Genomic DNA, 23,960 nt, shown 5'->3' on the forward strand with positions numbered 1-23,960 from the left:
CCCATTGCTGTTTACAAGAGCTTATAACATTGGGATGTGAAAACAAATTTTTTCTTTTTTTTTTTTTTTTTTTTAACATGAAAATAATGCTTTAGCACCTTCATTTTTCATTTTCACAAGGGAAATTGCAGAAGAAATCGTGCGGTCCATTTTCTCCTGTTTATGGCAGTTTGTGGTCAGCAAGGCTGGGACAATGGATAGGCAGGAGTAGGCTGTTGCTTAGGCTGTGTGCACACGCTGCGGATTTTGCTGCGGTTCCGCAGCGGTTTTGGCCGCTGCGGACCCGCAGCAGTTTTTGCTGCGGTGTACAGTACCATGATTCCCTATGGGAATCAAAAACCGCAGTGCAGACGGTGCGGAATTTTCCGCGCGGATTATCTGCGGTTTTCAATCCGCAGAAAGAATTGACATGTCAATTCTTTCTGCGGATTCTCCTGCGGTTTGCCATCTCCTCTATTGATTTAACAAAATCCGCGCGGATGAATCCGCACATAATCCGCAGCGTGTGCACACAGCCTTAGGACGTCACCTAGCTTTGTAGAAACCATAGGGGGAAAAAACTAAAAAATATACCAGCTCACCAGATCTTAAAGGGAATCTGTCACCCTATTTTTCGCCTTTCAGCTGCCGACACCGACATCAGGTCAGAGCAGTGTGCCTGCGCAGGAGCCACGACAGGCAGCAAAGAAGAAGACATCACCATTAGAAGGGAGGCGCCGGACCGCAACACCCATCGGACAAGACCGGACCGCCCCCAGTAAGTATAATCTCTTTTTTTCTTCTCTTTCAGGTTATACCGTGGGCTTATCTACAGCATTACAGAATGCTGTAAATAAGCCCCTGATGTCGGTGCCGGCAGCTGATATAGGGTGACAAGTTCCCTTTAAGTAATTGCTTACCATGCTGGGTGTGGTTGAACCTCAAAAGGTCGAAAGATAAAACCGCTCATCAACCAGCCCCAGCACTATATTACTATTAGGCTGTGTGCACACGCTGCGGAATCTGCTGCGGATTGATCCACGCGGATTTTCAAAATCTGCAGATAATCTGTGGATTATCCTGCGGTTTTGCCCAGCGGTTTTACCATCTCCACAATGGAGGAGATGGTAAACCGCTGCAGAATCCACAGAAAATTGACATACAATTCTTTCTGCGGTTTAGAAACCGAAGCTAAATCTGCGCGGACAATTCCTTTTCCCATAGGGAATAATGGTACTGTACTCCGCAGCAGAAACTGCTGCGGATCCGCAAGGCCAAATCCTATAAGAGGATTCATTTTCTCTCGAAGAGAAAATTCATTTTTTTTAGATTCTGCTCAGTAGCAGCTGCTTCTGTAATATTATAGATGACACTCCGGGATGTCATCCAATGATAGAGCGGCAAATAATGATTGTATAAAACATAAGCATACAGCACATGTCCCCCAACAAGTTTCACCAAATGCTGGGTGTCATCACGGGACAATGGAAGTCAAGACTATTTTTTTTTCTTCTTTGTAAAGGTAGCCATGTCACTTTTTGGGCTACCAGTAATGTGGACTCTCCTATATTTCTATTGACAGATGACAGTGAGTGGGGGCTAGTTTTGTGGGACGAGTTGAGGTTTTTATTGGAACCGTTTTGAGCACGTAACATTTTGGATTGCTTTAATGGCTTGGTTCACATGTATCCTGTGTTCTAACTTGTGTTCCTACACCAAAGTTTCTGTGTGAATCTGCAAAATGAGTATTTAGATAAAAACCCTAACAGAACCATTCACTATGATGCAGCAGGTAGAGTTACTCTGGACTTTATCAGGCCAATATTCCAGCAGTGTTTGTCTTTTTAGACCACAAAGGACTGCTCTGTTATGGTTTGTCTAAAGGTTTTAACCGAATCCTGCTTTTGGTAATTTTACAAAAACACTTTTGCAAAAAAAAAAAAAAAATGTTTGCGTTGCCATCTTTTTTTCCCCCATTTTAATTCTGACAGAGCTGTGTAGGTTTTTTATGTAAGATAATTTTAAATTTTCGTTGGTACATTTTTAGGATACCTAACATTTTTGATCACTTTGTATTCCAATTTTTCCATAAATTTGAGGAAAAACTATATCCAACAAACAAGAGTAAAAAATATTACGGTAGACAATTCTTACATGAGGAAAATTATCCAATATATTTATGAGAGACAAAAGTATATAAACTTTTAATATTAGCAAATAATTTACGGAGGACATTAAATTCTGCCATTTTCAATCAATGGGATGACAGTCAGGAGTTAGTAGGCTACCGGTTTTATTTAAATAATAGGGATCTAGCAAAGTCTAATCTTTATCATAGCAAGAACCAAGGTAAATTCACCATCACTGAAGGAGAGCTCACTCATCTCCTCTCCAAACCATACCTCATCATGTGCTCTTGACCCCATTCCATCTTCTCTCCAACCTCACCGCCAGTTATCCCAGCACTAACCCAGCTCTTCAACTTATCAATAACATATGGTACCTTCCCCTCTGCTTTCAAACATGCCACAATTACACCTATCCTGAAGAGGCCATCCCTGAACCTGACTTCTACATCCAGCTATCGGCCCATATCACTGCTCTCGTTCGCCTCCAAATTCCTAGAAAAGCACATCCACACTGTACTTTCCTCCCATCTTCCCTACTCATTGATAACCTTCAATCCGGCTTATGTCCCTACTATTCCACAGAAACTGCCCTAACCAAAATTAACAACGACCTACTTACTTCCAAAGCTAACAAACATTTCTCTATACTCCTTCTAGATCAGTCCACTGTCTTCAACATAATTGACCACTCCCTCCTATTAAAAATCCTTTCTTCCCTCAGTATCACAGACATTACCCTCTCCTGAATCTTCTCATACCTCGCTAACCGCACATTTAGTTTTCCATACACTACCTCCTTCATCCCATCCCCACTTTGCCAGAGTCCCTGAAGGATCTCTTAGGACCCCTACTCTTCCCCATATACACCTTTGGCCTGTGACAACTCAAAGTTCCATGACTTCAAATACCACCTAGATGCTGATGACACTCACTCTGATCTACCTCTCTGGCATAGACATCAACTCTCTGCTGTCCAGAAGCCCAGAATTTCTATCAGACAGATCCGCCTTCTCATCACGCTTCCTAAAGCTCAACATAGACAAAACTGAATTTACCATCTTTCCTCCATCTCGCCTACAGTGGTGTGTAAAAGTATGGCCCTCCTGGTCAAAATGACTGTTACTTTGGACAGTTAAGCAAGTTGAAAATGAAATGATCTCTGAAAGGCCTAAAGTTAAAGAGGGCACATTTCCTTTGTATTTTAGGCAAGAAAAAAATAATTACACATATTATTCATTTTTTTCCATTTTCAAAATTATAAAAAGGAAAATGGACTGATGTTAAAGTTTGAGCATCCTTGGAGATTTGTGTGCTCAGATAACTTTGACCAAGGTTTTAGACATTAATAAGCCTGTTAGGGTTATGGCTTGTTCACCATCATCGTTAGGAAAAGCCAGGTAATGCGAATTTCCTAGATTTATAAAAAAAAAAAAAAAAAAAACACACAACAGCCTTCTCTAACCTTGTGATAAAAAACTGCAGCCTTTTGTCCTTCTAAACAGCTGCCTAGCACAACGAAAATGAAAACGGTGGAGGTCCACAAAGCAGGAGTCTGATGAAAGTGTCATGCCCGCCATGTCTGTTATGCTGCAGGATCCCTGAAAGCAGTGTGCACATGCATCTCGTGACTGTTTTGCTGCAAGATGCCTGGAGCAGTGTGCACGCGCGCTTCGTCTCATGGCTGCCTGCCAGTCGCATTTGTGTTTTACCTCATGGCTACACGCCGTTGCTTGTGTGACCAGCCGTCTCTGCTCTGCCTGAAGCAATCCTCTATGTGGTCCTGCCCCTGATCATGTGACCTTTCCTATGTTCCAGCACTGTCTGATCCAGCTAACCTCTCAGTGTTTCTGGAGCCCCTGATCATGTGACCTTCTCTACGGTCCAGACCAGTCTGATCTAGCAATGCTCTCTATGATCCTGGAGGATCTGAACCGGAAGTCCTTCCCTGGTCCTGACCCGGAAGTGCAGGTGCTATATCAGACCGCCACTTCCTATGGTCGGGGCCTCAGTATTGTGTTGCTTCCCTGCATGGCTGCTTGGTCTGCTCGGTCGCTCCCTGTATTCTGTGCCCCTGCACTCTGCCCTGTCGTGCGTCTCTGCACATGCTCTGTGCTTGTATTCTGCCTCTTGTCCTGTGCCATGTCTTGTGTTTGTCCTTTGTGCCATGTTTTGTCTCTGTCATGCTTTGACTTGTAGTCCTTCCTGTGTTCTCTGCCTTTGCCTGCTTTGCCATGTCTTGCCTTTGCTCTGGTTGGTGCTCTGTTGTGCCTCCTGGCACACGCACCATTCCTGCTCTCTGACCTATGGTGCTCTCTTGCACATTTCCAGGCTAGTCTCAAGGTTCTTCCTTGACCCGGCTCTGGGCTTTGGGCTACGCTCTGCTGCTATCCCTGTTCTCTGCCTGGTGCTCTGTTGTGCCTCTTGGCACACGCACCATCTCTGCTCTCTGACCTATGGTGCTCTCTTGCACATCTCCAGGCTAGTCTCAAGGTTCTTCCTTGACCCGGCTATGGGCTTCGGCCTACGCTCCGCTGCTAGCCCTGTTCTCTGCCTGGTGCTCTGTTGTGCCTCCTGGCACACTCATCATCTCTGCTCTCTGACCTATGGTGCTCTCTTGCACATTTCTAGGCTAGTCTCAAGGCTCTGCCTTGACCCGGCTCTGGGCTTCGGCCTACGCTCCGCTGATAGCCCTATAATCGCTATAACCCGACTGTGTTTCTGCCTATGTTCCGCTCCTTGTTCTGTACTTTGCCTAGCCTTGCCTTGCTTCTTTGTGTGCCCTTTGCTTGCGCCTGGCCTTCCCTAGCCTTCTGTTTGTGCCTCAGCCGTGCCCGCCCTAGCCGTGCCCACCTGCTTGTGCCTCAGCCGTGCTCGTCGGCCAGTGATAGCTGTGTCGCCTGTTATGCCTCAGCCGGGTTCGCCTCAGTCTTGCCCGTCTGTCTGTGCCTCAGCCCAACCAGCTAGCCAGTGCCTCAGCCATGCTCTCTGTGCTTCCTTGCACCCACGCTGTCTCTGCACTGTGCTTTGCATGCTTCTCTAATAGCACACGGAGGCCCAAGCCTGCCCCTTGGCATACCTCCCCGTGCTTCTCTAAAAGTACGCGCAGGTCTTGCCATGTACCCTGTCGTGCCCTCTTGCACGCACAGACCCTAGCCTGTACCCTGTCGTGCCCTCTTGCACGCGCAGGCCCTTACCTTAGCCTGAACCCTGGCGTGTCTCCTAGCATGCGCAGGCCCCTGACTTGAACCTGACCCTGGCATGCCCCTCTGCACGTGCAGGACTGTGCCTTGTACCCTGACCCTGGTGTGTCCCTTGGCACGTGCAGGACCTTGCCTTGGACCTTGAACCCTGGCGTGTCCCTACACACGCACCATGTCTTGTACTTTGACGTGTCCCCTACACACGCACCGTGTTTTGTACTTTGAACCTGGCGTGTCCCCTACACACACACCTTGCCTTGGAACCTGGTGTGCCCCTAGCACGCACCCTGCCTGGAACCTTGCCTTGGACCTTGGCGTGTTCCCTAACACGCACCATGTCTGGAGAACTGTCGTGCCTCCTTGCCTGAACCCTGGTTTGCCTGCCGAATGCCCGGAACCTGCCGATCACTGCCAGAGATTGTAAGCCTGATGACTGCGGCCTGATGTCCAGAGCTGATGTCCGCAGCCTGATGCCCTGATCCTGTCGATCGTTGCCAATTGTCCGGAGTCCGATGCCATTGAGCCCTTGCCTGTACCCAGGCATGCCACCTGGCACGTATCATGCCATGGACCTTGGCGTGCCACGCACGCACCTTGCTGTGTTTTGCCTGTTATCACATTTTGCACCTGATGTTACCCTGAGTTTGCCTTAATGAAGCTACCATGAATTCACGTTTTGTCTTGTCTTGTTTCCTGCACATCCTTTGTCGTCAGACACTCGTACTTAGGGTCTACCTGAGCCGGCCGTCTGGTCCCAGCTGTCGTGGTGGCTCACCCCCTTGGTCTTGCCCCTGACACTCCCTGTATAGGGGGTGGTTCCTCACAAGGTCAGTTCGCCCTAGGTGGGTGGGTGCCACGACTCAGAGGGTCCACTCTAAAGAAAACGACTCAGCGTAAGCTGACTCCGTCACAGAAAGACGATAGGGAAACTTGAAAGCACTTTGCTTTCTTCAGTTCAAAAAGTAATTAAGAAGCGGCAGTTAACAGGAACAGTGGAGGTCAAGAGAAGGTCTGGGAGACCAAGCAAAATTTCAGTGAGCTGCTCATATGATTGATAGAGTGGCAAATCAGAATCCTCGCTTGACTGTAAAAGACCTTCAGACAGATTTAGCTGACTCTGGAGTTGTGGTACCTTGCTCTATTGTTCAGAGATACTTGGACAAATATGGCCTTCATGAAAGTCATTAGATGAAAACCTCTCCTGTGTCCGCACCATAAAATTAAGCATCAGAAGTGTGCAAAAGAATAAGCTTGATGCATTTTGGAAACAAGTCCGGTGGACTGATGAGGTTAAAATAAAACTCTTTGGCTACGATGATCAAAAGGTATGTGTGGAGGAAAAAAAGAGCACAGAATTTCAGGAAAAGAACATCTCGCCAATCATTAAAGCATGGTGGAGGATTAATGATGCTTTGGGGTTGTGTTGCACCCAATGACAAGGGGAACATTTCACATGCAGAGGGAAGAATGGATTCAATGAAATTTCAACAAATTCTTGATGCAAACATAACGCCACCTGTAAAAAAGCTGAAGTTGAAAAAAGGATGACTAATACAAATGGATAATGATCTTAAACACATATCAAAATCCACAATTACTTCAAAAGGCACAAGCTGAAGGTTTTACAATGGCCCTCACAGTCCACTGATTTGAACTTCATTGAAAATGTGTGGCTAGACCTCAAAAGAGCAGTGAATCCAAGGCGACCCAGGACTCTCACAGAGCTGGAAGAATTTTCTAAGGAAAAATGCATAAAAATCTGTTGTGAATTCCCTTGCTCGGACATCTGAGCTGGAGCTCCCTCTTGTAGTTACTGAGAGTAGTGGAGCTGGTCAGTCTGATGGAAGTTTGCCACCTGACGACGATGATTGGGAATCTGGGATTTCTGGCTGGGAACATATAAGTGAGCAGGCTTCCCTTAGTGGTTGCTGGTGATTTCCTCCTTCTGCATTTTGAGCTCTTCAGTCTCCTGCCTGATCTGCATGGTTCACTTAAGTGATTATTTTGCTAATCCTTTGCATCTAATCTGGTTGTGCCTTTTTTTGCTTCTTTTTTTGCTTTCTGCTTGGTTGCGAGGGTTCAGCGTATGCCCTGCTGGGGGCAGCGCTGGGCCCCACTCCATATGTTACAGCTTGTGCCAGTTTGTTCAGTCCTCTGTTATATTAGTATCTTTTGCTTTGCTTCCAGTTCACACCAGAGTGCTGATCTAGTGGGGGTGAGGTCGTGTGGCCTCAAGTTTATTGTATATCCGATGTGTTGGATTTTTTAGGATTTTTGCGTGATTGCAGACAGTATCTTTTCTGTCCTATCTAGACAGTTTACGACCTGCAATGACCCCACTGCCACATCACCACTATCAGAGCTGCTGCTACCCACGAACTGTCTCCTTCCCCATAATCCTGTAGAATGTAAGCCTGCAAGGGTAGGCTCCTCTCCCCTCTGTACCTGTCTGTCACTATTACTTTGTTCATTGTAATTTCAATTTATATTTTGTATATAACCCCTTACCATGTACAGCACTATGGAATCAATGGTGCTATAAAAACAATAACAAAAATAATAATTTGAGGATCTCAGAAGAAGAGTTTTATGTACTCATCAGGCTAAAAAGCCTACAAAACCTGTAAATAGTTTAGACTCCACCAATCCACAGCACACAAATGAAGGTAATTCAAGACCATTATTTCCATCACTAAATGTGGTTAGTTAAAAAAGATTACTCCTAGAACAAGGCATATAATACCTCACAAAGTCACAAGAGGAATCATGGTAACCTAAAAGCACTCATGTGCATGACAGAACTGCAAAGAGAAAGCCACTGCTCTTCAAAATGAACATTGCTTACCGTCTGCAGTTTGCTAAAGTTCACCAGAAGACTATTAAAGCAATATTTTGTGGGTTGATGAATTGATCTATTAAACCTAGTAGTCACTTTAGAGATAAAAGCTGGGTCAGCTTTTATGACCATCCTATTGTAAAGAAAATCATGAAAGGCAAGTTGATTGCAAAAGCTTGCAAATGCAAACCCTTCTGGCTGATGTTATAGCCACTATAAGGACAATTTACTGAGTGTGCACTCTTATGGTGGAAGACTAACGAGGTTCAAATGGATCATGATTAAGGATGTTAAGCACCAAATTCAAATTCCAAGTCACCACTTTGGGGCCACCCAGTAGTCTGGATTTAAAGGAAAGCTTAATGAACCCAACTATCCAGGGGTAATCAACAATCTTTCAAACATTTCTAAAATGAAGAAAAGAGGGGTGAGATTACAAAAAAAAAAATTTATTCAACAAGTTGCCTTAATTATGTAATCATTTGATTGCTTCCATTATATACTGCATTATCTTAGTACTGCACTAGTGAGACGCACTGTCTCCTATGAAGCCCAGCTTGTGGTTTGGCTTCACACTAGTTAGCAGTACCTGGCCCCAGCTGTTATGTCAATTTATCGGCATACAAAATGCCAGTCCTAACGAGTCAGTCCCCCAAGCGTTTTGTTTAGTATGTTGTACACAGTTTTCTTAAATTGAAAGGTAATTTTTAGCCAGAGGATAAAAATATGGGGAAAGTAGTACTTAAACGTAACTTAAGAGAAAGTTATTCAATTAGCGTAAGAAAATAAATTAATAATGGTTACTTTTGAAAACCATTGGTAGCAGCAACAATTATGTAAGAAACGTACAGTTTTCCGGTCTGTTGAAACGCCAATGAGTGGAATGTCTTGCATACAACATTCTTGGGAAAAACTTGGACAGCATGATTTGCAATGGATTTGTTGAATGTTGCATACAAAAAGCGCATGTGAGGTCTCCTTTCTGCATACTTAATAAGGGTTGAAGTTTTCCCTGTACCTGCAGAAAGAATATACACAATATTATATAGGCAAGCATAAAATTAAGGTTTGATGCACACTTCATAAAACCGGATTTTCTAGTTGGTCTGCACTTCAAACTAATAAAGTCTTGCAGGTTCAAGGACAGGCAAAATTTTAACCAAACTGGACAAATGTCCACCCCTTTGGCTACATATGGACAAATATTTTTCATCTCTTTTGATAATCATCAGTTTTCTTAACCATTAGAATGCATTTTCAAAGTGATTATTAAGATATGCAAGGTGAGACGTCCTCTTTACAAGTATATATTTGTTTAACCTGATTTCAAAGTCGCTATTTGACAGAGGCACTGAAACAAAAAAAAAAAGTTCAGGCGAACAGCAGTATTTAGACCAGTTAAAAAACATTTACGGAACACAGCATTGATATGTCCTGTTGAAGACTGAACTCAAATGGTTTAATGCATCAGCAAATCTGCAAAATATAGGAGGCTAGTGTACTTACCGTACTTTGAAAATCAATTTCAGTTTAGATATACTGTATAATCCTTAAACACAATTAAAATGCTCATTTTAGTATGCCGCAGGGAAACCATAATTTCATGATTATACAACGATTGTAAAGCCCCCGTTACACACTGCGATATCGCTAGCAATATCGAGGCGTCTGTCAGATGGAGAAATGCCTGCCCCCTGTCAAAATTCAGGTATTTTGGACCAATTTTAAAAACAATTATTTCTGCGGTGGAAGGGATGCTAAGTAAAAGAGCCACATTGACAGAATGCAGCATTAGTGCTGCACAAGGTGGCTCTTTCACTTAAAAACGCCTGGGGGGGGGTGACAGGTTCCCTTTAATTTTTAGCATTACTCCAGCGGTGCAATGAAAAAATGCTGGAGTGGTGCTTTCAAGTATACAGGGTTGAGCTGTAATAGCAGACAGATCACACATACTACAGTGGTGGCGTCGTACAAAAGCAGAAACAGATGTACTGTGCCAGTGACGTAAAATATGTAAATCTCAAACTTGAAACAATATTATTCATGATGACTATGTGGAAAATTGGAAACATGAATGATCGGAATTGTCTTAATTTCACGCTGTATAGTCACACTGTAAAATATTAGCCTAATATTTTAGATATGTCCTCAAGAGTTAAAACCCACTTAATTGTACCATTTACTTACCAGCAAAAGCCATTATTTTTACAACATGTCCTTCTTGAATATCATGGTTTACTATTTGCCGCTGTTCATTTGTAAGACTGAAGGTGGGCTTACGTCTAAAATGAGAAAATTAAGACTTATTGTCAAAACACAAAATAAGAGAAATCATTTTGTCCATAATATTCCATAAAATAACTAGATATTTTTATTAATTAAACCAATAAATGGGGTGGAATCTGTGGGATCTTGGTGGAACTTCACCTGTTCTCGAGCACCACCACCACAGAGTGTATGAAAAAATTACACAATACTTTACAGCAAATTGGTTGATTAAAAACAATGCATCAGCATACTAGAGAAATATTGTTATGGACAGTCAAAAAATTAAATAAAGCCTTTAATAACTATCACAACCTAAGATAGAAACAAAATGAACCTATACCCTCCTATAAGTAAAAAGCAATAGTGCATATAATTAACATATGGTATTTACACTGTTTTTTATTTAAAACGAAAGCGTAAAAGCCATCCCACAAGCGCCAAGGTGTACCCAGTCGCAACGGTCCTAATCTAGGAACAAAAAGTGTTTTCTAAGTACCCTATGTCATTTATATGCACTAATGCTTTTTACTTACTTATAGCAGGGTATAAGTTCATTTTATTTCCATCTTAGGTTTTCGCTGTTTTGTGGCCGGTGTGAACATGCTCCTACACATTGCATGCACACAAACTTACACTAAATTCATTTCATTTCTTTTGGTTTTGCTTTAATAAATATCAGTATAATAAAAAAAAAAAAGTCTCCAGAGAAATGACCATACAACACAGTTAAAATCTCAGCAGCCACCCAGTTAGGAGTTTTACCACTATCTGGACATTTTAGGCCATAAATCCAATGGATTAAACACCGATTTATCATTGCTCTTAATATGAACATAAATCCAATTCTCAGAATAGAGTAGAAAAATCTGGTAAGCTTAAACCAAATAGCATGAGGTCAATCAGGGTTTCCACAGAAAAGTCAACCAGGAATTGGTCCCAAATTGTCCTTAGAAAGGCTATCTTCGCACGTTCTTCTCTTTTTGATGCAAAAGAAAAAAAATAATAAAATCGCAGCGTTAACATAGCCTAAGCCCATACTTGCTTACTGTTTTTAATCACCCCTCTATAGCCGCAGGCCCCAACAAAGGCAGTTTCACTTTTTCCCCTACCCCACTTTCTAGTTACTTAGGGTAACAATAGCGGAGGGAAAGCGTAGTACTGCCTTTGTCAGGGCGGGAGTGATTAGAGGAACAGGAAGCAGGTAAGGGCGTACTAGGGACAATTTGGGCCCCATATTTCCAACTGCACCTGCTGTGGATAACACTGATGGACTTTATGATATATGGAAAAGCTTTGCAAGATTGGACCAAATATATTTTGAGCACTGGATTCATGATACATGTTCATTTTCTAACTAGACTGGGGCTGCTTATCCACCATCTGTACTATCCTGCGTTGCAACCTTTCATCAATTTTTATCTGCTGTCGACATCCAGGGAGATTAGCTACAGTTCCATGGGTTGTAAACTTCTTGATTATGTTGCACACTGTGGACAAAGGAACAGAAAGATCTCTGGTGATGAACTTATAACCTTGAAATTGCTGATATTTTTAAAAAGTTCTGTCTCTCAAGTCCGCACAGTTCTCTTCTCCTCTTTCTGGTCTTCATGCTTAGTGTGGTAGACACACAATGCAAAGATTGAGCCAACTTCTCTGTTTTTATCTGGTTTCAGGTGTAATTTTCATATTGCCCACACCTGTTACTTGCCACAGGTGAGTCTTCCAAGCATGTGTTTACCCACAACATTGGAGAGATGTTAAGAATTTTGCCAGCCCATTTTTGGAATTTTGTGTGAAATGTTGTCCTGTTGTGGCTATTTTTTCGCCTTTTTTTGTGTTCCAATATGTGTATAACGAAACAGTTGTGATTTTCAATAATTTTCTGGGAGAAATACTGATACTTTGGTGAGGATTACATGCGCTTGAGGGTTTTTTTCCTGCAGAAACACACTAAAAATTAATATATGTGTTTTTTTAACCTGCAGAATTTGCACACCTAATGCAAGTCTATGGGGAAATTCCACACACAAAACTCAGCGTACACGTAGGAGAAATTCACATATTGCAGATTTGTAACACGAACCGCAAGTCAGTTTATGCACAGGGGTAATGAGATTTCTACAAATCCTATCCAATTTGCTGGAACTGTAAGGCTAGGTGCACATGGTGCGGATTCTGCTGCGGATCCGCAGCGGATTTGGCCCTGCAGATCCGCAGTAGAACTGCAGGTGATGTACAGTACCATTCTAGCCTATGGAAAAATGAAACTGCTGTGCAGATGGCGTGGATTTTTCCATGCGGTTTTGCCTGCAGTTTCAAATCCGCAGAAAGAACTGACATGTCAAAACAGAGCTGACTAGGATCTGAGGAGAGAGGAACACTTTATTCGGCTAGTGTCAAGCCTACTAGTGACAGGGTGGATACCTAAGAGCCAGTGCCCCTCATTGTAATTAACGAGAAACCTGGGTTTTATTCTTTGAAATCCCTTGTCTTTGTAAGTCTACGAGTCCAGTGGGTGGTCATATTCAGTGACTGTATGTAGAGATGAATCACTGAGTAGGACCGCCAAATGGGCACATGTATACAAACACCAAGGATATTAATAAAAGTTATACTGAATCTTTCCAACAAACCTATGTGTTGTTCTGCTCAGCTTCTCCTACACCGTGCTGACCACAGATTGTATATGCACAATGTCACAGATTCCCGTTAAGACGTGACCCCAAAACTTTTGTCCGTATAGTTTATATGCAAAACTGTCTGCAGTAGATATTCCCTCTTCACATTGTAGATGAAGTAAAAGGGTTAAATCCATGAGAACTACCAGACAGTTAATATGTTAGCACTTTATGTACATCTTTGTGGTAGATTAGAAGCACAAACCTTTCATTTTCAGAGGATGGCATTTTCAGCTGTGTGATGCTGTTCTCCAGAAGATACAGACTATAGAATATATTGTAATGGATCCTGGTTACATAGTAGAAGCAAAAGAAAGAAAAATCAATCAAATGCATATTAATGACAGGAGTTTCCACGTAACATGCCAACTTATCAGCGAATTTAAATGGTGGAGCAATAGGCATGTAGTAGTTAGATCAAATTAATTGAAGACATTGCCATGATGTTGCTATACCTCAATGTTTGCACAGGTATGTGAGAAAAAAAACGGAGATAATGAGTATTGATGAAAGGACAATAGTGTCACATGAATATTTGGGCTGATCAGACCGAAAAAAATCCAATAGGTCACATCAAGTTTTTGACAGACCATTTCCAACAGTTGTCATCATATAATGAACGGGAGAAACCCAAATAGCTAGCGGTTGTCAAAATCTATTTTCTGATAAAAATCACAGCCATGTGTAAACAGCCTTACTAGAAACACCATTCTAGCCAAATAGTGTTTAAGGAAGCTTGTGATCAGATTCAGAACGAAATCAGACACTGTGTGCGCGACTGCAGCTACGTACCGTTTCTATGAAATGCTGCAGAATTTCAGAGAAATCCTACTTTTGGACGTTGCTGGGGACTATAAGAGTAAGTGCACACGTTGCGGCTTACCCTGTGGATTTTTCCGTGCGGATTTGGCTAAATCCGCAGGTAAAATGACCTGCGTTTTACCTGCAGATTTAGTGCAGATTTTGTGTGGATTTCCCCTGCGTTTTGACACCTGCGGATTCCTATAATGGAGCAGGTGTCAAAACGCTGCCGATTCCGCACAAAGAATTGACATGCTGCGGATTTAAATCTGCGGAAAAATCCGCAGCATGTGCACTGTGTTTTCCATTTCTCATAGACTTTAATGGTACTGTACAACGCAGCAGAATCCGCAACGTGTGCACATACCCTAATAGACCAAGGCTGTCCCGATCCCCATGATTGGCAAGTCTCAATGCACACATATTTTGAGGGACCTGTCAGTCAACTGGAGGGAGGCCCCGACAAGCCGGCCAGGGGCCGCATCTTACCAGTCAGCGGAGACATCTAGGCGCCAGCAGCTTTCAGTGTGTTTCTGCTGATAAGGAACCACATCAGACTCATCGGCTTTCCGATGTCCTGCTCCAGCTGACAGATTCCTTGCTATGTACAGTATGTTCACAGAAAGAAACCAGTCAGTCAGTAAGAGGTATCAGGACAGAGAGAGAGAAAGAAAACCATCATAAAAAGCTTTTAAAAAAAAAAAAAAAAAAAAAAAAAAAAAAAATGCAGAAATGTTTGCTCCAAATACCAACAAAAATGCGGTGCTAAATGGGTCTCATAAAATACAGTTTATTGAAAATATTAAAACAATATTAAAAATTACAATACAGAGTAAGATAGAGTACCAAAAAAGGGGGTTAACACTAGAACACAAGTAAATATATATATGGCAAAAAAAGCATATGAAAGAAGTACCTAGTCCATAGTATGTCTGCCTGCAACTCACAGCTGTAGGGGTGTGATAGAATGTGCAAAATAGCCAAAAAGATTTTAACCCCTTAGTGACCGGGCCATTTTTTTAAAAATTTTGACCAGTGTCATTTTATGTGGTGATAACTCTGGAACGCTTCAACAAACCCCAGTGATTTTGAGACTGTTTTTTCGTGGCACATTATAATTTATGATAATGGTAGATGTAGGTCGATATCTTTTGTGTTTATTAATAAAAAAAAATATCAGAAATTTGACAAATGTAAAAAAAATTTTTTTGCTATTTTCCAACTTTTTTGGGAGGTTTAAAAATGTAGCAGTAACTTTTCATTGTTTCAAGGAAATTTACAAAAAAAAAATTTTTAGGGACCTATCCAGGTTTGAAGTGACTTTGGGGGTCCCATATATTGGAAAACCCCAAATGTGATACCATTTTAAAAACAGCACCCCTCGACATATTGAAAACTTCTGTCAGGTAGTTTATTAACCCTTCAGGTGATTTTTAGAAATTAATGCAAAGTGGCATAGCAGGAATGAAAAAGTGTTTATTTTTTACCACCTACAGTAGGTACGGAAAGTATTCAGACCCCTTTAAATTTTTCACTCTTTGTTTCATTGCAGCTATTTGGTAAATTCAAAAAAGTTCATTTTTTTCTCATTAATGTATACTCTGCACCCCTTCTTGATGGAAAAAAACTCAGAAATGTAGAAACTGTTGCAAATTTATTAAAAAAAAGAAAAACTGAAATATCACATGGTCATAAGTATCCAGACCCTTTGCTCAGACACTCATATTTAAGTCACATGCTGTCCATTTCCTTGTGATCCTCCTTGAGATGGTTCTACTCCTTCATTGGAGTCCAGTTGTGTTTAATTAAATAGGACTTGATTTGTAAAGGCACAAACCTGTCTATATAAGACCTCACAGCTCACAGAGCATGTCAGACCAAATGAGAATCATGAGGTCGAAGGAACTGGCCACAGAGCTCAGAGACAGAATTTTGGCAAGGCACAATACAATCCCAACAGTGAAACATGGTGGTGGCAGCATCATGCTATGGGGGTGTTTTTCAGCTGCAGGGACAGGACTGTGACAACACTGATCGTTGGTGATACAACAAGTGGTCAACTATAGTGTACAGTCGACAGCTGCTGGACTGTCACCTGTATGGGGATGATATTCTCTTATATCTCAGGTCAGTAAAAAGACGTATTGGCGATCATTAATGGGTTAAGGAGCAGGCATAGTACTTATATCAGGTGATGTTTTAGCAGTCAAGTGAGAGTCTACTGTTCAATATCCAGCCCCAATGTGCACTTCACCCAAGCTTCGCCAGCTTCACTCCCTGATGAAGCTTGGGTGAAACGCGTGCTGGAGCTGGGTATTGAACACTAGACTGTCAGTTGACTGCTAAGACACCACCTGATGTAAGTAATATGACTGTTCCTTAAACTCTTTTTGGCCATTTTGCACATTCTATCGCACACAGCTACAGCTGTGAGTTGTAGGCAGACATACTATGGTCAAGATACTTTTTTCATATTGTTTTTTGCCATATATATTTACTTTGTGTTCTAGTGTTATCCCCCTTTTTTGGTACTCTGTCTTATTCTATATGATAATTTTAATGTATTGTTTTTAATATTTTCAATATACTGTATATTTTATGAGACCCATTTAGCACCTTATTTTTGTTGGTATTTGACTTTAGTTACGGTGCATCTTCGTATAGAATATTATTTCATCTCACTTTATTTCGTTGGCATTAAAGAAAGGTCTGCGCTACCACTTTGTGACTTACGGCGTTTTCATTCCATTATTGCCCAGCTCTGACAAAGTGAGAAGAGCTGAGGAGGAACAGAGGCTTAGCGTCTGGTGTGGAGTGAACATGCTCGGATAAGGTATTATCCGAGCATGCTCATGTGCTAACCGAGTGTACTCAGTGTGCGCGAAAAGTATGTTAGAGTCCCAGCGGCTGCATGTCTTGCACCTGTTAGACAGCCGCAACACATGCAAGGATTGCCTAGCAGCCAAGAGAAATGCAGCCGCAGGGACTCGAACATATTTGTAGAGCACTCTGAAAACACTCGGTTAGTACACGAGTATGCTCAGGTAACGCCTAATTGAGCACGTTCGCTCATCACTAGTAGCGACCCCTGCTCATCGAATTCATGACGAGCAGAGGGTACCTTATGCCATAAATCTTACTCCAAACCCCGAGGCGTATAGCACTTTCCACCTTCCCTGATTAATTAGAGGTGTGCGCCTCTTAATGAATAAGACGCCTTGCAGTGCAGCCCACCACCTCATGAAAGCTGCTGTGAAAAACACCAGTGTTGATAAATAGGGGCCACAGTTTCTTGCAGCTTTTCAGAATAAAACATACATGGCGGCAATCAATACATACGGGCAGCATGAATCTAAAGACAGGATCCCTTTCTAAGTGAACATCTACCTTTTAACAAAGGTTATTTAGGTTTCTGTGTTGATTATTTTTTTTATTTTGTCTTCAGTAATAAGCTCACTATATGAAATGCATGCAGCTTTCCCATAGTTATTGATAATGCTTATAAATATCAGCACTTTTGTAACTTTCTTTTAAAATCACCCTATTTCCTGGATATTGCCAGTTTTCTTTTTTTGTTGTTTAGGTCATTACCTAGATTGTAGGCCTCTGCTGTAGTCCATCAGCAATGGCCAAACATGAGCAGCGCTTGCAAGCTCTTTTCTGCTGAGCTTGTAAGCACTGCACTGAAGCTGTCAGGGATTGCTGGAGAATGCAGTTCGCTCCTGATCCCGGTCAACTAAAGTTTGCCTGCACTTCTGATGGTTCAGAAGCAAAGCTGCCTCATACAATAGCATTGGGATCACAGTTTCATGAAGAAGAGCAAAGACTGTTGCTGGTCTAAAATGTCAATCAAGCGGCAGCACCAGCCCATCAGCAGCCATGATGTTGGGAGCAGTGCGGTCAGATAATTGGTATTGCAGCTGCTTCAAGTAGAGAAAACTGACCAAAATTCTTGTGTGACTTATTTTAGTTTTTTTTTTTTTATGGTGTTGATTTTCATTTGTACCTATTACTGATGCAAATCTTCTGCTCTCTCATGGCAAAGAGACAGGTCGCTAAACAGTATAATGCTTCCATGACTTCAACAAGCGGTAGAGGAGATCTAGAATGTCGAAAGCATTGCATTAACCTCTGGATATCGGCTACTTTGGTTGACAGGAGAACAATTACTGCAAATAATGCCCAAGCGTTCACTTTCTGCAATAGAAACAAAACATTAATGCATTAAAACGGAAGCAATCTGTGTTAAATGTAGTTTTGTTTTGTTTATAACGTTTTGGCTTTTTTTTCCTTTTTAAAGGGAACCTGTCACCAGAAAAACAAAAAATTATTAACCTGCAGATACGGTGTTAATCTGCAGGTTCATAGGATTCTTAACCTGCCCGGCGCCCACACTTAGCTGAATGCTGCGGGGGAGAAAATTAACATTATTCCCCCTGCAGCATTCCGGTTTCAGTCTTGGGGCGGTACCGGCACTGGTTCAGTCACTGCTCTGAATATACAGAGCAGCAGCTGTAACTGAGCCCCCGACCCTGACTGACATTGGCTCTGCATTAGGGCTCAGCTGTCAGTCAGGGCCAGGGGCGCAGTTACAGCCGCCGCTCTACAAACTCAGCAGTGACTGACCCAGCACCGCCCCAGTGACAGAAATCGAGGGGAATAAAGTTACTTTTCTTCCCGTAGTGTTCGGCCAAGTGCCAGAGCCGGGCAGGTTAGTAACGCTATTAATCTGCGGATTAACAATGGATCAGCATGTCACTAACTTTTTTTTCTGGTTACAGTTTCCCTTTAAAATAATCACAATTTGCACAAAAAAAAAAAAAAGTCTTACAATTTTCATACTGGCTACTGGGGCTTTTTTTTTTTCTTCCCCACATCAATGATTGTTGTTTCAGGAAACACATATCCATAGCCATAATGGTCAAGATTCATCCTCTATGTTGCAATTAAGCATTTAATGAGCATGTGCAAAGGTCAATGTGAAAAAGAGGGGGAGCAGGGTCAGCTCAGCTGTGACACTTTCATAGCTTAAGGGGTTAAAGGTAAACACAAGTCCATTGCTTTTAACCTATAGCCTAACATGTTCATCCAAAGGAAGGCAAAACCCCCATGGGGCAGACACAAATAGCTCCATATTAGGGGAAAACGCCTTCCCGACGCCACACATGACAATCAGAATAATGCCCTAGATCAACGTCTATCACAGAATCCGGTGCCCATAACCTGTAATATTGTAAGTGTCAAGAAAGGCATTCAGGCCTTACTTGGATTTTAATCGAGAATAAACTGTTAGAACATCCTGTAGCAGAGAGCTCCATAGTCTCACTGTTCTATCTGTGACTATGATTAAAACTTACCATATGTCAAATGACGTCCATGTGCATAAGGGCAGAGGAGGACTGGGGCCCAACTAATGGACACCCAGCAGTGTGTGGGTGTATAAACATTTACAGTATGTCCAGTTCAAAGAAATGGGAGGACCTAAAAAATGGACTGGAATATAAGATGGTAGGCACATGTTCACGCTAAATAAATAAATAGCAATAGTGCATGAAAAGAACAGCGCTTGGTTAACTTTTTAAGGTTGTAAGGTTTTAATACTAGAGGTTAGGACCATCCTGAATAGTCACATTGACGTGGTGGGATCTCTTTTACTTTGTTTTGTTTTTTTAAATCAAAATAATGTTAAGCAAGCCTCCTATGTTATTTTCATGAACTATTCTTATTTATTTACTGCAAGGCATTTGCTGATTTTGTTTTTATCTTAAGTGGTCAGTGTGAACATGCGCCTAGACACTGCATGCATACAAACTTCTATTCCAGTTCATCTCTTTAGGTTTTAGTTTCCGGTGAATCCACATAATCGCTTTATACCAGAATTATGGGCTGTAGACATTGATCACCCATAACACTGCGCAACAAATTTCAGGGAAGTTCTTGTCCCCGGAGAAAATTTTATTGTGTCTTATAGATTTTGATATGCTGAACACGAATATGTGCTCCAAAAGTCTGTATCACGTAAGGTTTTTAAATCATTCATGACCGGAGCTTTTTTCGATTTTTCGTTTTTCGCTCCCCTTCTTCCCAGAGCCATAACTTTTTTTACTTTTCCGTCAATATGGCCGTGTGAGGGCTTATTTTTTGCGGGACGAGTTGTACTTTTGAATGACACCATTGGTTTTACCATGTTGTGTACTCGAAAACGGGAAAAAAAATTCCAAGTGAGGTGAAATTACAAAAAAATTTAAAAAAAAGTGCAATCCCACACTTCTTTTTTGTTTGGCTTTTTTGCTAGGTTCAATAAATGCTAAAGCTGACCTGCCATTATGATTCTCCAGGTCATTACGAGTTCATAGACACCAAACATGTCTAGGTTCTCTTTTATCTAAGTGGTGAAAAAAAATTCCAAAGTTTGTTTAAAAAAAATTTGCACAATTTTCATAGACCCGTAGAGTCTCCATTTTTCATGATCTGGGGTTGGGTGAGGGCTTATTTTTTTGCGTGCCGAGCTGATGTTTTTAATGATACCACTTTTGTGCAGATACTTTCTTTTGATTGTAAGTTATTGCATTTTAATGCAATGTCGCGGCGACCAAAAAAAACGTAATTCTGGGGGTTTGATTTATTTATTTTTTTATCGCTATGCCATTTAGCGATCAGGTTAACTTTTTTTTTATTGATAGATCGGGCGATTCTGAACGCGGCAATACCAAATATGTGTAGGTTTGATTTTTTTGCTTTTATTGTTTTATTTGGGGGCGAAAGGGGGGTGATTTGAACTTATGTTTTTTTTTATATTTTTAAACACTTTTTTTTAACTTTTGGCATGCTTCAAGGCTAGAATCTGCCATAGCGCGATCGCCTCTGCTACATAGAGGTGATGCTCAGATCACTTCTATGCAGCAGAATTCCAGGCTTGCTATAAGCGCCGACCAGAGGGTGTCGCTCACAGCAATCTGCTATCAACAACCATAGAGGTCTCGAGGAGACCTCTGGTTGTGATGGCAACGCAGCCATGACACCCGATCACGCGACGGGGTCGTCACTGCGCTTATTTCTGGACTAGCGTCCAGAAGTGCATTTGAATGCCCGGGAGTTTGACAGCGGCATTTAACTACTTAATAGGTACATGCGGATCACGTTTCCGCTCGCGCCTATTGCGGGCACATGTCAGCTGTTAAAAACAGCTGACAAGTCGCAGCTTTGAGGTGGGCTCACCGCCGGAGCCCACCTCAAAGCGGGGGATACTGCCAGCTGACGTACTATTCCGTCAGCTGGCAGAAAGGGGTTAAGAAACAACAGTTTATAGTCTACATTATGACGTCCGAAACACTACATACATGTGCATCGATGTCAGTAGCAAAAGCAAATGTTCCAAAGCGCTATACAGGCGACTTTCGCTTATAATCCGTGTCAGATGCTTCTTGAATAAGGTACTCCACTTTCCCTGATACCTTTTCTCCATCAGCGCAATGTCTTGGTGAAATCTTTCACCATGTTCATCGTTAACGGCACCAAGATTGGCTAGAAAAAAGTCCAAGTGAGAATGTAGAAAATGCATTTTTAGTGACATATTGCATTTCATCAAATGATGTGAGCATGTTGTCCACAAGTTGTTCAAAGTTCGGTGCCCTGCTGTTGCCAAGGAAGTTGAAGGTCACATCTTTAAATGGTCTCCATGCCACTTGTTCAGCACCTTTCAAAAGACCATCAAAGCTACTGTCATTCATTATATCTCTGATCTGTAGGCCAATAAAAATACCTTCTTTAATCTTTGCATCACTTATTCTTGGAAATTTCTGTCGCAAGTAAGAAAAGGCTTCCAATTCTTTGTTGATTGCTTTGACAAAATTCTTCATAAGCCCAAGTTTAATATGCAAAGGAGGGAGAAATATCTTTGCTGGATCAACGAGAGGATTATGTTTAACATTCTTCTGTCCAGCAACCAGGTTTTCGAGGAGTGGCCAGTCCTTTCTGAAATACTGCATTTCTTGTGCATGACTGTCCCACTCACAAAAAAAAAAAACAAACAACAATATTTGGTATATCCAAGCTACAGTCCAAGAAGAAGTGCAACAACTTTTAGATCACCACATATGTTCCAGTAATAATTTCTATAACTAATGTGGGTCAACAGTAACTCTATATAAGCATACATTTATTTCATGTCCAGTAGGTATAGAACGATAGATATTTCCGTTGTGTAGTAAATCAGCCTTCAGACTTATAACTGATGAGATAATCAACAGTCGGCATTCCTTTGGGTCATGTTCGCATCCAAGAGCACCAAACAAACCCAAGACGTCGTTGCAAAAGGCTAAACTGTCAACATGGTTGAAAAATTGATTAAGGTCTTCTTGACAACTGCGAAAAACAGAAACTCATGTTCCTGGTAATAAGAGATTCCATTCTTGTAGCCTTGATCCCAATAATCCTGCCTGCCTCTTTGACAATTTCAAATCTCTGACCAAGTCACTCAGATCACCTTGACAGAACAGATGTGGATTAGATGTAGAAGGCTCAAAATCTGGATATGCAGCAGTTTCATTTTCTACTGACCTTGTTAGTTCATCTTCGTCGTCCTCCATTGTCCATACTTTGGGCGGCTTTGGAACACGAAGACTTTCATCGTGTGGCGCTGGTCTTATGGCTGAAGGAAGATTAGGATATTCTATCGATTTCTTGTTCTTTGCTGAATATCCTGTTACACTTGTGAGGAAGAAGTAGCAATCTGATACATGATCTCTCTGCGCTCTCCATATCATTGGGACAGCAAACGGCATTGAAGGTCATGATCCATTCAGCCATGCTCTAAGTATGTCAGTATTGTCTTTTGATTCCTCCCCTGCCCAGGAGATGTAATAAGCTCCGTATACGGTCTGCCGAATGATCCACTGCGCCTGCGCGGAATTCGCATAATAAATGCTTGCATACATGTAGATCAGCTATTTATGTTATTTCAGTGGAAAATTCAGAATACCGTATATTCCCGCGCATAAGCTGATATTTTCAGCCCATTTTTTTGGACTGAAAGTCCCCCCCCCCCCCGGCTTATACGCGTGTCATATATGCCAGGGAGTGGGGGGGGTGTCCTAGCTGGCCATGTGAGAGGACACTCAGGAGATAGCTCCCGCTGCCATTGAGCGATTAGTCCTGTGCAGGTCTCGCTGCCTGCTCAGTGCTGAGTGCCGCCTGAAGGTCCCGGGAACGGGGAAGTGCCGGTCGGGCGGTCTGCAGAGGGAGAGATGACCAAACGGAGGCAGCGAGACGTAGGTGGAGGAGAGGCAGGAGCCATCCAAGATGGCGCTGCGGCCAGGGAGGAAGCAGCAAAGGATAACGCTACATGTCAGCGCATGGCGGCCGCTGCAAAGCTCCAGCAGTTCGCACGGGTGGATGCTGTGGAAGAGGCAGACACACCAGAAGGAGATGGACCGGAGGAGGAAGCGACTTCTGAAGGAGAGACTGAGGTACAGAAGGAGGCAGGGGGGAGCAGTATAGCCGTGGTGACAGAGGCACAGAATGAAGAGATGCCGGGAGGGGAGCCGACCCTGTGGGTTGTCTTTACACTGGTCTCCTCATGCAAGCAGACCCTAACTACCTTATCCCTGCAGGTGCAGGGGGTAAAAGGTGAAATGGCCCACATAAATACCGCTCTGCTGAAAGTGGATAAGCGCATGGGTGCAGTAGAGGAGAGGGTGAGCACGGCGGAAGACCATGTAGTAAAGTTGCAGAAAGCGGAGAAAAAGTTTGCTCTGGCACTGTCGAAACTGGCTGCAAAAAATGAGGACCTGGAAAACAGGTCCAGAAGGAATAACCTCCGTATAGTGGGTCTGCCGGAAAAAAACAGAGGGGAGGAATCCTACTGAGTTTATTGAACACTGGCTGAAGGAGAAAATTGGAGTCGAGATGCTGACAAAAGTTTTTGCTGTGGAAAGGGCTCACAGGGTCCCCCCACAACCCCCTGCCCAGGTGCTAACCCCCATACTGTGCTTGCCAAAATACTGAACTACAGGGACACAGACATTATTCTCAGGAGGGCCAGAGAAATGGAGGATCTAACTGTCGACGG

At 42.4% G+C, this 23,960-nt stretch overlaps 1 protein-coding gene across 3 annotated transcripts in view; it reads right to left on the minus strand.

Annotated features, from left to right (window-relative positions):
• FBH1 (F-box DNA helicase 1) overlaps positions 1-23,960 on the minus strand; it is a 110,762-nt gene that overhangs the window by 47,257 nt on the left and 39,545 nt on the right. For all 3 annotated transcript variants that reach the window (XM_073589063.1, XM_073589061.1, XM_073589062.1), the window contains 4 exons: positions 17,898-18,088; positions 13,296-13,379; positions 10,332-10,426; positions 8,994-9,162 (listed from right to left, as the gene is read on the minus strand). In XM_073589063.1, coding sequence (XP_073445164.1) covers positions 8,994-9,162; positions 10,332-10,426; positions 13,296-13,379; positions 17,898-18,088 — 539 coding nt within the window. The remainder of the gene's footprint in view (positions 1-8,993; positions 9,163-10,331; positions 10,427-13,295; positions 13,380-17,897; positions 18,089-23,960) is intronic.

This window comes from Dendrobates tinctorius, unplaced genomic scaffold (genome assembly GCF_039654945.1).
Source record: "Dendrobates tinctorius isolate UK_male_01 unplaced genomic scaffold, ASM3965494v1 ptg000105l, whole genome shotgun sequence".
Taxonomy (NCBI): Eukaryota; Metazoa; Chordata; class Amphibia; order Anura; family Dendrobatidae; genus Dendrobates; species Dendrobates tinctorius.